Here is a 17300-nt window from a genome sequence, read left to right on the forward strand (position 1 = left end):
AATTGCATATAAAGGCTTTAATGTGAATCTTCTTGTGGAATTCTACTGCAGTTTTGGAGCCCATGGCAAAACCACAAGCTTTACATTTGAGATAAAGAATTTCAGATCTCCACATTGGCCTCCAACTGTTCTTTGACTTTAGAAAAACTGTGCCATAATTGCTCTTCTCCATGAACAAGGTAAATCTGTTTCACTTTCAATCCAACCAAAACCATGTCAAAAGGTACAAGAAAGATGGGCCTAGAGACAACAGGGATGAAAAATAGGTACAACTGCTAAAATGGTGTCTAGCATATGAACACGAACATGTCCTGAAACTCCATAGACTGAACTCAGAGGGAAAAAATGGTGTGTGACAGAAAGGGAGCCTCATCTGACTGGTCTTTTTCTTCTACACTGCTCCAGTCTGCAGCTCTGAAATGAAATTCCTCTAAATAGTACAAAAGGACGCATTGTGTTTTCTCTCACAACCAGAATGTCTTCAAGGTGGAACTTGAAAGCAAAGTAAAATTATGTTGTGAAAATGAGAACTTTTTTCAAGAGAAAAGCAGTTTTCCATGGCTTATGTTGAACTGTGGGAATACGTTACTGCATAAAGAAGCCTGACAATTTAATAGCCAAGAATAATAATTTTTTTGACAGTCACATGCTACCTTAGAATTTCCTTTTGAAGAAAACAATGGAAGTTTCTATTCTCCTTATCATCCTAATCAGAGGACTGGCAAGAATAAAGAAAGAGTAGAGGGATTATCTGATACTATTTAAAACTCTCATTGCAGCACAGAGAGGCAACTGTACATGAAACCACTGCTTTCTGAAGCACATGAATGACTCACAAAATACAGTGATTCACTGTTATTGTGCTGGGGTGCCAGAAGAGACTGCAGAATATGAAATGCTGTTGGAACTGATTTTAAAAAAAGCTGATGCAATTTACTTTGTAACCTTCCTGATCAACTTAGTCAAAAAGCAGATAGAGATGTCTCCTCACAAGGACACGGAAGCATTTTCTGTTCGTGTTACCCCTACATACGAAGGAGCATGAAAAGGAAAGATTAGAAGTTGCACTTCTTCATATCTAGGTGTGAGAAGCAAGAGAAGTGATTCTTGATTAGGAACTGATCATAAAATAACTATCACCTAGAAAGGCAAGTAAAAATTAAGCCCTGGGAAAAACCTAGAGTCTCTTGCTTTTCTATCCTATTAATGCTGAGACATTTTGTCACAGGCACCATAACTGAGGCAAATAATTATCTTCTGCAGACTGAGAAAGACACAGGCTAAGGGCTAAATACATCCTTGGGCCACTGAAAGTCTTTCAGTGGAATTTTGACTTCTATCCCAAAGACGGATGTTGGAATTTACCTCCTGATAACAAAGAATGAACCTCAAAGTTTTCTGTTGCAAGTATTTGGAAGTTAAGAAACGCTGTCCTTTGCTCAGGTTACACAAACATGGGAAATAAACAATAAACAAAGATATGTTTAACTATTCTGAAGTATGGTAGTCTCCAGAAGGATATCACAGCAGGAGCCACAACCACACACCTTTGTTTCAAGGCTGTGACTGCTATTCTTCTTGTTTACTTTTTGATTTGGTCTCAGTAATCATTAGCAAATCATCAACCAAATCACACTAAAAAAGAGTAATTCCCAAAGAACTGGTAATGGCAGACAAGATGACATGGTGATATTGAGTTAAACAGATGCAATAAACCACAGCTGACCTGGCCAGGGTTTCACAAGGAAAAGGGTATGCAAAGCCTTCAACATTCTTATTCCACATAGGCACAAAGTATGGCAAAGAGGACCAATATGGGAATATAATGCATATGCATACTCTACACATGAACCAGTGGTAAAAGATTGATTGATTGATTGATTACAAACACAGGGGGTTTGAACAGACAACAACCCAAAACCTTAAGTGAGAACTTGCAGAGTAATGTGACAGCATAGGAAATTTTAAAACTAATTCCACTTGCATATTAATGAAACATTTTGATACTGTAATTTTACTAAATATAGAAGTTGTCATACCTTGGTCTTCACTATAATCTTCATGAGCTCTATCCTCTGTTTAAAGAAAAAGAAAATTAGTAGGAAAATTCATGGAATTTTAAGAAAATAAAGATGCAACAAATAATGCAATATAGTGTCAAGTTTTTTCAGACCAAAAAAAATATTTGAAACTATAGTAGTTCATACTGTAATAAGTTAGTAAGAGTGCAAAGGTGAAAATTTCTAAAAGATCCTGTAAAAAAAACTGATTGATTTTCCGGCATAAGAAGATAGACTTAAAAAAAAAAAGCAATATCAGCAGGCTTTCTTATACAGTTCATGAAGGCATCTAAAAAATACCTATAGTTTGGAATTGAAGTATCTATAAATCATTTCTATATATAGCTAACTTCTACAGTGTAATTTTGGCATCTACTTGTTATGGCTTACTTGCTTTTAAAAAAAATTTTAGAGATACTACTTTCTTCTTGACATCACACTAACTGCAACATCTCTGGCAAGTTTAAATTCTTTTTTATCACAAGAACATTTCTATACAATTTAAAATTCCAATATTCATTCCCCTGAAAATTCAACCTTCAAAATATTATTCTGCCCATTTGGCTGACATTACAGAGTAGTAGTACTCATGTAGGTTTTAGCATAATTTCCTCAAAGTTATTATGTCTACATTTTTAATTTACATACTGAAAAAATGCTATCTAGAAGCACCAAAGTCTTGGGTGTTGTGTGGTTTTGTGGTTTGTTTTGTTTGTTTGTTTGTTTTGGGTAGGTATTTTTGTGTGTGTGACTGTCTTGGTTTGGGGCCAAAATTCAATGAACTTTTAATAGAAAGAAAGAAGACTTTGGACTGTACCTGTGTAATGTTCCATAGCATCTTCTGGCAGTACCTCAGAGTCACCTTAAATAGAAATATTTAATGTTTTATATTCCAACTGAATTTTCATGTGACAGCTAAATAACACAAGAGAACTTAGAAAGGTCATATATTTAGCTCAAAAATAACAGAAATAATCATACTGACTTACTACAGTGCTTTATTTGAAAGTGACTGCTGAATTATAAAACACATCCAGGAACTACACCATAAAACACACAGTACAGTAAGTTTATGCATATTTGTATTTAGGCCTAAAGTTAGGAATATAAGCAGGTGTTGGATGATCAATCCATTGATTAGACTGGGAAACTCGTGACAGAACAAAATATTTATGTAAGTTTGTAGATTGAATTCATGGAGTGTTATGCTCACAAATGTAATGGTAACATAGTGGCCTAAAAATCAGGCTTACTTGAAACTATCTAAAAATCCTTTGAAAATAAAACTGATGAAACAGTCAATATGACACATTGCTTTGTAGCACATTTTAAAAAGTATGATTATCATTTGAAGTAATGAAAATTTACAAACCTGGAGTGTCTGGATCACTTACTCTCTCTTCCAAATCTGCAACATACTCATCTAAAGATGTAAATTAAATATGAACAAATAAAAATCTTGAAATTAAAAACATGAAATATGTTTAATATTTCATTGTTTTAACTTGTATCCATAATCAGTCTTTCAATGGCTAAATGTAGCTCCTTAGTTGAAAAATGAAAAACTAAAACTTTATAAACTGACATTTGCAACTTGACACATGGCAATCTAACGGAAGGCCTTGGGCCACTCTCTCTTTTAGCCTTCTGCTACGCTCTCTGTAGCAAAACTAGAGCAACAAGTGCCATTAGTCTCCATCAATATTTTTTAATAATGTTTCTAATATTAATAAAAAATTCAAACATCCTCTATTCTCAAAATTGTAAAGTAGTTTCTTTACTAATGTGCAGGGGGCTCACTTGGTGATGGATCTATAGAAGACAAGATATGAACCAGAAACTGACCTTGCAAAATATGTGCTTCACTTCTGGCATCTCAGATTTAGAGCAATTTACTTCCTTTCATTACCTAGCTAAATTTGGGGATTATTTTCCTCTACAACTACAATTCTTTTCAATGCTGTTAATATACTCACTATGACACATCTGAGAAAACACAGTACTGAAGATAAAGTAACTTATCCTTTTACTTTGGAAGTATAATAGCTTGGATTCTAAACCAGTAATCTCCCACATCATTTGGAATAAACAGTTTTAGCTGCATCAAACAAATAAAACTATTCTTCTGTCACATCTGTGACATCAAATACAATTGTGAGGTCCAGAGCTAACAGTGAATCAAACATAAGACTAGTCCAAATATAAATCAATTTTTAATGTCAATGCAAGAGACTGCCCATACTATAAAAAAAACACTGTTAGAATCCTGAAGAAAACACTTATCAGACAGTAGAGAAACTGCAATATCCATTTAATGCTTCTTCATAATGGGAAAGATGAGCTAATGCCATTGTACGTGACATCAAGCATAATATGAAGATGACTATAGGGTAATTGGATTAGTCCAAGCCAAATTTCAAAAAGCTTTCAAGATGCATTAAGGTATGCAGAAAGACAGAACAAAGATAGTTCAGAATTATGTTCTTGGTGTTGACTCACTCTCTGACAGTAGTCAGCCACACAGAAACAAACAGTCCTGAAGGAAAACTACAAATAACTGGATGCTCCTAATGCCAAGAAATATAGCCTGGAAGAATCTTAGTATTATAGACTGTACAAAGACAATATAAGCAATAAATCTCATTCTCACTTTCTTAGACTGTAAAACCACAGATCACTTGCCTACCAAGTCCCCAATTATACACAACAGTCAGAAACACACAGTAAATAAAAAGTTTTTGCACCAATGAAAGCAGTTTCCATACCTGTCTCCTGTCATTTGTAATAAAGACTTTCAATAGCAAGTATGATACAGTCATCCCAAAGTACAATTCTCCAAGAGAGTAAGAACTAGTTATTGGAGAAAAAAAAAACCAAATTCAAAATTATATATTCCTAAACCAGTCTAACCTTTTCTATTTTTCTTTCTCATATAATTTGCTACATTGAGGCAGAAAACCATTATTACTGAGTATGGAAAAACAAAATGACACCTGGAATTTCATATGGTTCAGATTCCACTGCTCCAACATCATCTGCCATAGGATCAGCATCTGAGAAACAAATATGTTTGCACAAATTTTAACATTTTAAAAATCAACAAACAGCACCACAAACCCCCTAACAGATATTATGTAAGAACAGTCATATTTCTAAGCTGAAATTCTAAGCAATTTTTTCCTAATGGTAGCAAGATATGTATAGAGACTGAAAAAAAATACCATTTTTTTATATACAATATTGAGAATGTGTATATATGAATAAACTCTATACACATTTCCTCAAAATAAGAGGACTCTCCCCAGAAATTTCTGACTAAACTGGAGGAAAGGAGAATATATTCACTTTGCCTTCTTAATTGCAAAGATTTAAAGTAAACAGAATTTTAATTTCTCTTCTAGTCTCCTACTTTGACTTGCGCTGTGGATGAATAAGAGATACAGAAACAAGGAGGTATCACACACCCAGACTGAAGAGTTACTTTGGTTGTGAAGAAAGAATCTCAGTGCACTTCCGGCAATCAAAACTTTTAGATGACATCCATAACATGGGTTTTTTCAAAAGGTATCAAGAGGTATTAAGAGATAGGTAAAATTTTCAGTAGTACAAATAAAAGGCATTCAGAAAAATTTTCCCCTAGTTGGATTTAGATCATATGATTCCACTTTAATATTTTCACTACAATTTTTATCATCCAGTCAATGCCCCAAGGTGACAAGATATGAGTGTCATCTTTATACAATATCTTCATCTCCGCAGGACTTAAATATAGTTAATGCATAACATTTTCTTAGGGAGCCATATTTCAATGAAAGAAGAATGAGAATAAAGTCTAGAAAAGACTGGGTTAATAAACTTTAAAATTGCATTTAATAAACCAAAAGGTCCAGAAGCAGACTCCATACAGATATACTGATAGGAGATGAACAGATTGCGAGCAGCCATGCCAAGAAGCACTTGGGGGTGCTGGTAGATAAGAGACCGGACATGGAACACCTCTCCAGAGGTGTGAGAAAAGTCTGAGAACTGGGGTTCAGCCTAGAGAACAGAACATTGTGGGGTGACCTAACTGCAGCCTTTCAGTATCTTAAGGGGCCTACAAAGGAGCTGAAGAGAGACGTTTTACAAGGGCACGTAGTGATAATGCAAGGGGTTTTGGCTTTAAACTGAAAAGGGGCAGGTTTAGATCGGATATAAAGAAAAAATTATTCACTATGAGGGTGGTGAGGCACTGGAACAGGTTGCCCAGAGAAGCTTTGGATGCTTCAGCCCAGGAAGTGTTCAAGGCCAGTCTGGGTGGGGCTTTGAGGAACCTGGTCTAATGAAAGGTGTCCTCAATGGCAGAAGGGTTGGAACTAGGACATCTTTAAACCAAACCATTCAAAACCATTCTATATGATTATATTCATTCCTCTATTGGGGAGATATATGCATATTTGGAGCACAGATTAATTTTGTTGAAAGCTGGTAGAATAGTAATTAATAATATATGGTTACCTGGATGCCAAAACACATAGCATTAAAATACTCCATTTTGACTTAAAATATATTTATTTGCTAAATAATGCTGTAGTTGACACTTGTTATGGCTCTATTTTAAGTAGAAATTACAAGTCCAGGTTTTAATGAGATGTATTTTCATTTGTCTGGGTTGGGTTTGCTTTTGTAAATTTATTTTTAAATGTATTTAGTCATTCAGATACCTTTCTGAACCAAGTCTGGTGTCTCATACGCGTCTGGTATTTCATTCTCAAATTCTCTGAGTATGTCATCTGTTGCAGGAGCTTCAAAAGTTTCTCCATGTATTTCTTCCTTTACTTGCCACTGGTCACTTACACTTTCATCTTCATGTCTCTCTCCTAATCAATAATGCAGATTGTTAGTGAATAAATTTTCTTTGGTATGTTCTATTACCAGCAAATATTCAGTCTCCAGTACACCCTTTGTGTTTTCCAGCTAGTCTCCAATGGGAATGGGGATTGACAGATGACTTATCTACACAGTCCAGCATTATAAACCAAACTTGCCAGGACCTTCTTTGCTCACAGTAAAGGCCATCTCTGGTCTACCCATTCTTGCCCTCTATCCAGTATTTTGAGGAAGTTTTTGTTAAATGACTGATTTGAGCTACTGCCGCCAAACAAGTCTGGATAAGAAGACACAGTTTTAGGATTTGGTGACTGAACTTTTTGAATTTTCTTGAAAATGACAAATGAGCTGATTTGAATGTTTTGTGCAGGCAAAAGTACTTTAACTGCATACCAAAACCAGGCTCTGAGATTCCTCTAGCCTGTGGCAGTATTTATAAACTCTTCGGCAATTTCTAAGTGTTAATGCATTACCAGGCTGGGAATGGAGAGCTTCATGAAGAACAGATTGAATTTCCTCTTCCAACTCTACGTCAGCAGTCTTGTGCTCTAAAAGGATTACAAATTGCAGTGAAGGTAAGTGCAAAAGGCAAAACCTAAACATTAACTCAAAGCTTGCAGCTTTTAGTAGGCTCCATAATGTTCTTAATCCCTTTCACAAAGTTCCCTAGAGACTGACCTGGTGAACCTCTGCAACTCACACAATTAGAAAAACAATTTTGTCTTGCATACTCTCCAGTATAGAAAGTATTACAACAATCACATCAGATTCATCCATCTGAAGATGAATTGGAAGAAATTATCTACACTGCATTTTTTGCACATGTATTTTTTCCGGGGTAGTAACAACTTCAGGTAACTATTCAAACCAAGAACTTGCTTCTAAGGAATTAATTTACTAACACTTTCATCTATTATGTTCCTAGAATTTAGGCAGCAGCACTAGCAAGTCACATTTGACAACAAAATGTGAGTTGCAGAAGTAGGGTCTTATCGACTTAATAAACAGGGAAAATAGATATTAACATTACAATATCAATTCCGCTACAAATTGCCAGGAGAAATCACAAACTGGTTTCATGGACAAGTGATTGGCATCTAACACATAAGCCCAGGAATTTGTATGAAGTGTTGTCTTCATATGAATGTCCTGAAATTAACATTGAGAAACCCTACAATTTGACATTTGACAAAAAAAAGCTCTAAACCAGATAACAGCTGCATTTTCAAATAAAGATCCAAAATGGTACCAGTTACAAAAAACGATCCCACAAAAACAGAAAACACACACACACACAAAAAACACCAAACAAACCAAAAAAAACCCCAAAAAAACAAACAAAAAAACCCCACAACCAGGAAACCATAACCTCATTCGATATATTTTATAAATTATATCCCAAGAAAAGTAATGAAAGTCTTTTAAAACAAAACCTATATTCCATAGATTCCACTGGCCATATGCTCTGTATTTGTAGGTTTATGTATTAGACTCACTTAAACATCACACAGGGTAAGCCTCTTCAATAAACAGGAAAAAACATGTACTCTCTGAATAACACTAATGCAAATCACATACGTGAAATGTGACGTGTAAAACATTTTTTCTTGAATCCCTCTTAATTCTAATACATTCTACTAATAGTATAGGGCTTTAAAAATATTTAATTTTTTTTTAACAGTAGGAGCTCCATTTATTGTATTTATTATATACTAGTGGTTTTAGCAGTAAAGTGAGTACTTTATTATCTTATTAAGTTGATTGTTGAGGGGGTTTTATTTGGTTGCTTTAAGGTGAAGAATCTGCTGTTATTCTGGTTGGATATACAGTTGGAAATGTATCTTTAAACCACAACCGTACATCATCAGAAAGTTATTCTGATGTGATACTGCTACAATGGTAACCATGAAATTTTACACTTTTCATGGTCAGTGATTTATACAAAGTTATAAATAGTGATTCCTATTAAATAAACTTTAGCAGATAAGCAAAACAAAATCTATAAAAGGGTTTGCATGTTAATGACACAGAATTATAATTCAAAAGAAGCATCATGTCTTTTGTTTCGCCTATGATTCATGAAAGGTCTTACCTGATTCGACATAGGACTTTTCAGCAGGCTGGACAGTCTCCTCAGATTCTGGTGATGCTGGCTGTGCTGGGACAGATCTTTCTTTAAGGCCTGCATTTTTCAGTTATAAAGTTAACTTTATGCCCTTTTTGAACTGATTCAGCTATAAACTAAGAAAGTTCTTTCAACTAAATTAACTGATGTTACACTCTCCAAAAATGCATTCAAACAATCAGTTATAGGGCTGTCATAATATACACAGTGATATATACAAAGACTAGAGTATTCAGATAGTAAAAGATGTCTGGAAGACAAACATACAATGAGGAGGATAAAAGGTACAGAAATTTAAGCACTTGCCTTTATTTCAAAGTAACTGAACAAATGACTATGGTATTCTCAACATCTATTCAGTATCCAGTAAAAAAACAGGCAGCAAATTTTTCTCTCTGTTTCCAATTTGGGCAAAAAGTGCTTCATATGATCAATTTTATAGGTTCTATGAAGAACTAATTTGAACTTTATGAAAAGCTGCACAGAATGAGAAGAGGTATTTTAAATTCATATGTTACATCTTAGAAGACCTGATTAAGATTAGTTTGTTTTGACAACTAAATGAGTGTAGAAAAAGTATGACTGATGGAATTTTACCACTAAGATCCTGACTATCTATACCACAGAGTCTTTCTAGATCAAAACACAATGAAAATAGAGCAATCAATAAATGCAGTGATCAACAGCATCATCATGGCAGGAGATAAAGATACAGCTGTGATAGATCATGTCACATCTTAAGACACCATATGCTCAAGAATGTGTTGGTATTAGACTAATTCTCCTCTCAACTCTCCTTTAGGAAGGTTCAAGCAAGACTAATACAGGAAGTTCAGACTGGGTATAAGAAAAAAATTACACATCCACACTCTCCCACCACAAGGGCAGTGAAATCAGTGGAAAAGACTGCACAGAGAGGTTGTGCATAAACCTTGGAGGTTTCAAAGACCACACTGGATAACGGCCAGAGCAACCTGGTCATTCCTCTGAAATGACTCTGTTTTGAGCAGGATGTTGGAATAAGGATATCCTGAAGTCCCTTCCAAACTGCATTCACCTATAATCCTACATCCAAGGTCAATTAAGAAAAGACTCCCTTCTCAACACACATACACACACTGCCCAAAGCAAACTCGTTTTTCAACAGCTGTATACACAGAAATCAATAGAAAAGATAGTATGTAAGAAAGCAGAGGCTAAACTATGATAAATACTCCTGTAGTACTAGCAGTCTTGTAAAAGCAACTGTTAAGTGGAATAAATATTATATTTAAAGTAAGTACAATTTAAAAAAAATAATTATTACCACATTTCTATTGGAGTCAAACATATCTCAATACAAATTGGACTAGTGTGTCTCAAACCAAATTTGTTGTAGACTAGAGAGATGTTACTATTTTATGCATTGTGAGAAAAACGTGTTTATTTCAAGTTACAGGATAACAGAATTAAGTCTATCTTTTTATATTATTTAAATTTAAACTACTTAAAGGTAAGTAGTTAGGCTGTATCCAAAAGTACTGTAACTAAGAGTCCACCACTTTGGATTCAAAAGCTAGAAGAAAAATGCCAAATTTACACTTGGTTTTTGGTCAATTTTCTTCTGTCATTAAAAAACCATCCACCTAGAATATTAAAAAAATATTATTAAGACATTCATCTTTTGCTGCAGGAATATTAATGGCTACAAGAGTAAGAAGTTACATCCTTCTACAATCATCTTTGGATGAAGACAAAACCAGTCAGTCATATTAGCCACTCTCACACTTCAGAATCCATAAGCATGGGAACAGCCACCTTGCTTTCACAAACACAGCTCAGTTCCCTTACACATACACTGCTTCAAGTAAGTATTCATATCCTCAATAACCCACATGTCCAGTTCCAGACAACCACTTACTCTGCTCCATGAACAATAAATGAATTCAAAGCATTTCAAAAGACAGCCAATACTCCACACCCAACAAGCACTATGGGTATTTAACAGGAAAGAAGGAACTAGCAAGAGTGTGTTTGTTTCACTCACACATTTCTCAACTTGACCTTCAAGCTTTTTATACACATCTATTGTATTTATCACTGATTTCTATTCAATCCTGTCAAGTATGGAATATATTACATCATTTGCTTTTTGTAAGATATTATTTTCTCTCTTCTGTTTATTAAAATTATGTTGCACTTAGCTTTTACTTGTCTGGTGCATTTTTTGAGCTTATGTGGTAACTTGCTGCATTAAGTTTAATACAGTAATATTTCATAGAGATATACAACAACACAACAGATCTCTGGGGCAAAAATACTTTATTTTGTGGCTATCTATATAGCCTTGAGTGCTGGTCAAATAAAATTTTCTTTGGAAAGAAAAAAATAAAACAACCCAACTTTTTCAGAACCAGACAAACTTTGGGTCATAGATACAGTATGTTAATCAGAACAGCAATTAATTTCAAATTTCACTCCCACACAGTTACAAGTCCTGTCACATTATGGGAGAAAATAAAAAGTCATGTGCACTATACCACTGTGCCACCATCCTTGAGAAGTGTGATTTGAATGCTCCTCTGGTCAAATACACATTTCAACACTTACCAGAGCAAAGCCATCACCAAAACCTAACAGAGAATGTTCATTATGCAAGTGCATTTATTAGATCTTCATTCTCTCATATTTTTTGCTAAGCACTATAATGTTCACAATGCACATCTCTTCCCTCCCTCTTCATGCATTTATAAATATTTAGAAAATACCTAAGCATATCATCTCTGTTAATTATCACAGTCAGAATCTTAAGCTACTGTACTGTTTTCTACAGCTTTAATTAGAACTATTTTTCATGACTATTTGAACAACATTTCATTTTCTCTAAAAAAAAAAAAAAAAACCAAACCAAATCATCTTTAACCTTATTATCACATCTTATAACTCTAGGGATCAGAGGATGTTGCAGACATATGTATGGAACAGCTGAGATAAGTGTATTGCTAACTGTTATACACAAAATTTTAGCAAAACCAAAAACAGAATTAACCTTCAGGACTTCAATATTACATTACCATCCACATGCATATATATATATATATATACTCATTCTCAATTTCACTCCTTAGTTTTGCTTTCTTGAAACTAATGCTGCGGTATATCAAGAATAAATCTTCCATTACAAATTTTGTTCTGAATCCTGTGTAATTATATTGTGCAATTGCTTGCAATATACTTGCTTTCAAATTTATTTAGAAAATATTTATTTCTAAATAAACTTGAAACCAACCATAGATTCAACAATATTCTGAAATCTCTTTAATATCTCTGCAGAAATGTTGTGCAACTTTATTTATTCTAATGAGACTGCTAGATAAATCCTTCCTTGATGCTAAAAATACAGAAGCTGTAAGAGTAAACTAACACAAGAGCTTGCTTATAGAAACATCATGAACTTGAAAAGTGTTGAAGAAAATAATAGTTGCAAAAATACATAAGCTGTTCTCTAAACAAATTCAACCAGAATAGAGTAGCAGTAGCATATCACATTTTAAATGTAACTGGAATACAACAATACTTATCAATTTTCAGCAGTATTCATTACCAAAAGGGTGGCAAACTTAGGAAAAAATCAGGACACAGTTAAATAAAAAGTGATAATGAATCAAGTTTTCCAACCCAAAGATAGCTAAATAAAATAATTAAATAAATAGGGAATGGAAGAAGGGCAGAAACATTGTCATGGGATCAACAGACAAAAACCTTGGAACATTTTGCTGAGTACACCCTGGGGTCTCATGAACAAGTGCAACACTCAAGTTGGTTTGACTATTTGTGTATAAAATAGTTTTCCCAGGAAAAAAGTAGTTCCCTCAGGGAAAAAGTTTGGCAGAGAATAAGTTACATTTATTTGCTTAGTTCCTATGACACTAGAGTCCATTAATGCTCCTCTTGGTTGTTTCTGTGAAATAGAAATATTTTATGTGTGAGTTTCCACTACATGTGTCCAGATAAGCCTGTTAATATTGCTTTTGAACTTGCATTTCATATAGAACACTAGACTTTCATCTCCACATTAAGCAAATACAAGTAAACAAGGAAGGAAAAAAAAACCCACAACCAAAAAAATCTAAACCCATATTTAGAGTAGGCTTGAAGTAACTGGCATCAATCTGAATGTTTTCAACCCACACCGGTAGCCAGGCACATTAACATATGTACATACTTGAGTTTCACAGCAGATGTTTCTGCTTTGTGTTTATAATACCAGTATACACTGAACAGTTTTAAAAAAATATTATATATAGCCTTTGTTCACACTTATTTCCAGAAAACATTATTTTCTTATTGCCATATTTACCACATCCATATAAATATGCTGAATTTTTCATTCTTGAGGTCTGTTCCTCATTAGCAGAAGAGGAACTCTGTTTATTTCTTTTCTTTCTTGTCTTCCTTGGATTGGTTTTTAACTATCTTTTTTGTTTCTTTGTCTTTTCCCACCTGAACAGTGCCATCCTTTTCACTGCTTGACTTTTTTGTAGTCTCCTTGGGTTTTACACTTTTGTCTAGGCCTTTTTCCTTTCCTCTGTCTCTTTTAGCCTTGTCAGAATCTTTCTTTAATTTATTCATATCAGCAGCTTTCTTGTCCTTTCGATCAGTAGCATCTTTTCCTTTCCTGGTTTTCTTTCTTTCTTCTTCATTTTCCTCCTTCTTGGATTCCTGCTTCTCCCTTAATTTCTTGAGTGATTCTTTAATAGCTTCTTTTACTTTTTATTTTTTCATTTAAAAAAGAGGAAACGTTCAATAAGAGAACCATTCTTAGGCCACAAAACATCTTATGAACAACCAAGTAAAAGCTTTGATCAAATTATTATTTAATGTTTGTTAGATATAAACTTGTATAATTAACTTCTAAGCTTTAAGCAATTTAAACAAATTAGTTTTGACTTTTAGCAACATCTCACACCATGCAGCCAGCAAATAACCTTGGCTCGTACTGCAGCTGCATCCAAATGAAGCCCTAATCTAGAGAAAACCATGCCTCTATTATCTTACTGCTAACTTCTGCACAATGTTAAAACCACTTTTGCCTGTGAGCATGAAAATCACAATAAATTTTGAACCTTTGACAACAGCATAACAGTTGCAGAAGTCAGAGTTAAAGCATTATAACACAAAGCTATAATAAAATGTTTTACTGATACTACTGCCTCATATTAAGCAAAGACTTAAAAAAGATAACGGAAGTATGTATTGAGAAGTACAAGTGAGAAGAAACAGCAATGTCCCGATGAATTAAATCAAGTCCAAAAAAGTTAACTGGGTTTGACTACACTCAGTGAAATCAAAGCAATAATTGTAAATTGGTTCTTACAACTTTGCTTTTCAGTTATCAGTAACATTTTTTTCTTTGTTTTACTTTTGGAGTTGTGTCTCTTGTGCTTCTTTTCTCTATTTCAATTCATATTTGGCTGTGACAATGTATCCAGATAATATGTCATAAGAACAGTCAGAATAGAATCCTTGAAATTTATGTTCAATATGTTTAATGTTCAATATTTACTTCCATTTTGCCACAGTTTTGGAATATTTGTCAGTACCAGCAGAATTCTCCAGAATAAGGAATTCTTAAGTCAATAAAATTTAAAGGTTTTTCCATTAAATCTGTATGCAATATTAGCATTTAATTTTAAAATTAATACTACCTCACTATTAAGAATGTGATAATGACTTTTACATATAAACAGCTCTATTTTTATTCAGACTTTTGAGAGAAACTGCAGTCTGTTGAGGCAAAAAAGCAGGTTTGCCTCTAGGTGCTGTGTAACGTTTCTGTGGAGTGAACAATTCAATTACATAGCTCAGTCTAAAAGGAATGACATCACATTTCCTTCCAAATGGCTTTTAACATAAAACATTTGAAATACGACATGCCATTTCTTTATTCTCATATCAAACATGGAAAATAATCCAAAACTCAGGAAAGAATTGCTAAGTGACATTTATTACATTCTCGGAAACACACGGTTTGCAACCAAGTTATACCAAGCACAATGTGGAACAGATCCTAAAAATTTCAACTTGATGCAAGAAAAGTCACATTGAAATGAGCAGAGAGCTTTCCTTAGCAAATACACTTTTTTTCTCATGACGGTTTGTATGGTAAACAGCATGCATTTTTCACATACTGCTGGAAAAAAACCACCTTTAAATCGATGTGTCTTTAATGCAACATAAAGACTTGTAATATACATAGCCCCATGCTGCCTGGAGATAACTGAGCAGGTATAAAAAGCTAAGCACCTGAATAATATCTGGTACTTTCGTGTTTGCTGAGGCTAATTAGCTTTTTTTGTCTTTAACGCACTTAGACCATATGGCCTGTTCATATAGCAATGTAATTATAAATAAATATATGGCATAAATTGGTTGCAAGCTATCCTACGTTAAGCTTTTAGAAAATTTTGCAATCCATCCTGCAAATAATATTAAAGGGGAAGTTACTGAACTTTGCCTTCATTTCTCCTCCCACAAGAAAAAAAAATAGATGAAACTATCAAAGTACAGCCTTAGAAGAATTAAGGCATTTGAGTCCAATCACAATATAGTAATAGTATCATGAATTCATGGAAGACAACTAAAAGAGGATTTCACACAGAGCAAAACCTTACTTAAAAACATGCAGAATATCAAATTATCATAAACTCCTTACAATCCAAACAAGACATCTGTTGTAAAAAAATCCACACAAACTAAATATAATCTCTAGTTAGCAAAGCACTTGCATTGCCACTAAATTACAATCAGTAGCAAAAAAAAATATCAAAAAATTGCAAAAACAATAGTTTGCTGCCCCATTAGACAATATTTAGCCAACATAGCTGGTATTAGTAACCATTATTATAACCCAGACCTGGTATTTGTAATGCGCATGCACATTCATCATTATCTGCATAAAGTTCTGCAATAAAAAGAGCATTAAAAATACCTTTGGGTTTACTTTTTTTCTTGGCTACCCCTCCAGGCTCCTCACCTAATTTGTTGCAAAATTGAAATAGGTTATGAACATATTTGTGATGTTTAACAAACTTGACATGAAATTTCCCAAGCTGCTATGTTATGTAAAAAGTTCACTTTACATAGCATACTACAATGCTATGGAAAAAAAACCAAAATATTAACTGATTAAGAATAAAGCAAGTTCAGTTGCAGGACCATCACAAGTACTGATATGAAAGACTAACTAATCAAAGAAAAGTACCACATTACCAGATGCATGCTACTTGTGAAGCTTCTTGACTTGGAGATAGCTCAGTTCTCTCCAGACAAGTGCTGCCATGTAATTATGACCAACACCCCTCTGATTTCTCTGCAAAGTACTTGTCAGATCCCTCTCAAACACACTAATTTATGCTTCTATAAAATTTTATAAATATTTTATAAACATATTAACTCAAAAGGTCTTCAAGTGCATAGGTATTGTAGAGTATATAAATTGATTGTTTTCTTACAATAAATTACAACATATATTTCTTTATCCAGTGGAAAATAAATGTTTTGGCAAAGGTATTGCTCAGATCCAAAATGCAGTTGCCATTTCATTTCAGTTAAAATACTTACTGCATTACTTCAGACTACTTAAGACTGTTAAGATTTTTATTTTAAAAAATAAACCTGATTCTCCAAAATCAGGTGCTGTCTTCTTTTCCCATTGTAGCTAACAAACTGAGGGCATTCAGCATCTTGATTGTGCTTTATACCTAGTACCACAAGAGGCATAAGGCAAAAGCCTTTCCAAAAATATAAATAACAATTAGCTTCATCTTTTTTAAACCATTAAAAGAGACTGGATTATCACTATCATGATGCTGTGGATTAAGACTTAAACCCCACAAACACAGCAATTTTAACCATAAAAATCATGTAGGTTGCTACCTAAAAGCCAACTAGAAAGTAAAGAAAAGCTGAAAAAATACAGTAACTATTTATTTTTAAACTCATACATAATCTTATTAAACGAGAAGAGATATTCCCACATCTCAACATTAGGCTTCTCATTCAGACATACAAAACACCTACACTGAACATCTGCACCTTGAGTTTAGGTTTCCAGAAAACAGTATCTACCTAAATTGTGTCATTATATATCAACACTTATTCTGAAAAACAAACAGTATTCCAATAGCCTATACTAAATAAGTAAAATCATAAATTTAAAGAATGTAGTCATTGTAGTCACTTTGCATCTAATTTCTATACCACAC

General features: G+C 33.8%; 1 protein-coding gene across 8 annotated transcripts in view; it reads right to left on the reverse strand.

The window, feature by feature from the left end:
- ASPH (aspartate beta-hydroxylase) overlaps positions 1-17300 on the reverse strand; it is a 114780-nt gene that overhangs the window by 65911 nt on the left and 31569 nt on the right. For 6 of the 8 annotated variants that reach the window (XM_048286273.1, XM_048286276.1, XM_048286272.1 and 3 more), the window contains 7 exons: positions 9022-9111; positions 7403-7477; positions 6764-6919; positions 5054-5113; positions 3433-3483; positions 2878-2922; positions 2040-2075 (listed from right to left, as the gene is read on the reverse strand). In XM_048286273.1, the coding sequence (XP_048142230.1) occupies positions 2040-2075; positions 2878-2922; positions 3433-3483; positions 5054-5113; positions 6764-6919; positions 7403-7477; positions 9022-9111 (513 nt within the window). The remainder of the gene's footprint in view (positions 1-2039; positions 2076-2877; positions 2923-3432; positions 3484-5053; positions 5114-6763; positions 6920-7402; positions 7478-9021; positions 9112-17300) is intronic. The other 2 variants (XM_048286278.1, XM_048286275.1) reach the window with 1 other exon arrangement.

This window comes from Corvus hawaiiensis, chromosome 26 (genome assembly GCF_020740725.1).
Source record: "Corvus hawaiiensis isolate bCorHaw1 chromosome 26, bCorHaw1.pri.cur, whole genome shotgun sequence".
Classification (NCBI taxonomy): domain Eukaryota; kingdom Metazoa; phylum Chordata; class Aves; order Passeriformes; family Corvidae; genus Corvus; species Corvus hawaiiensis.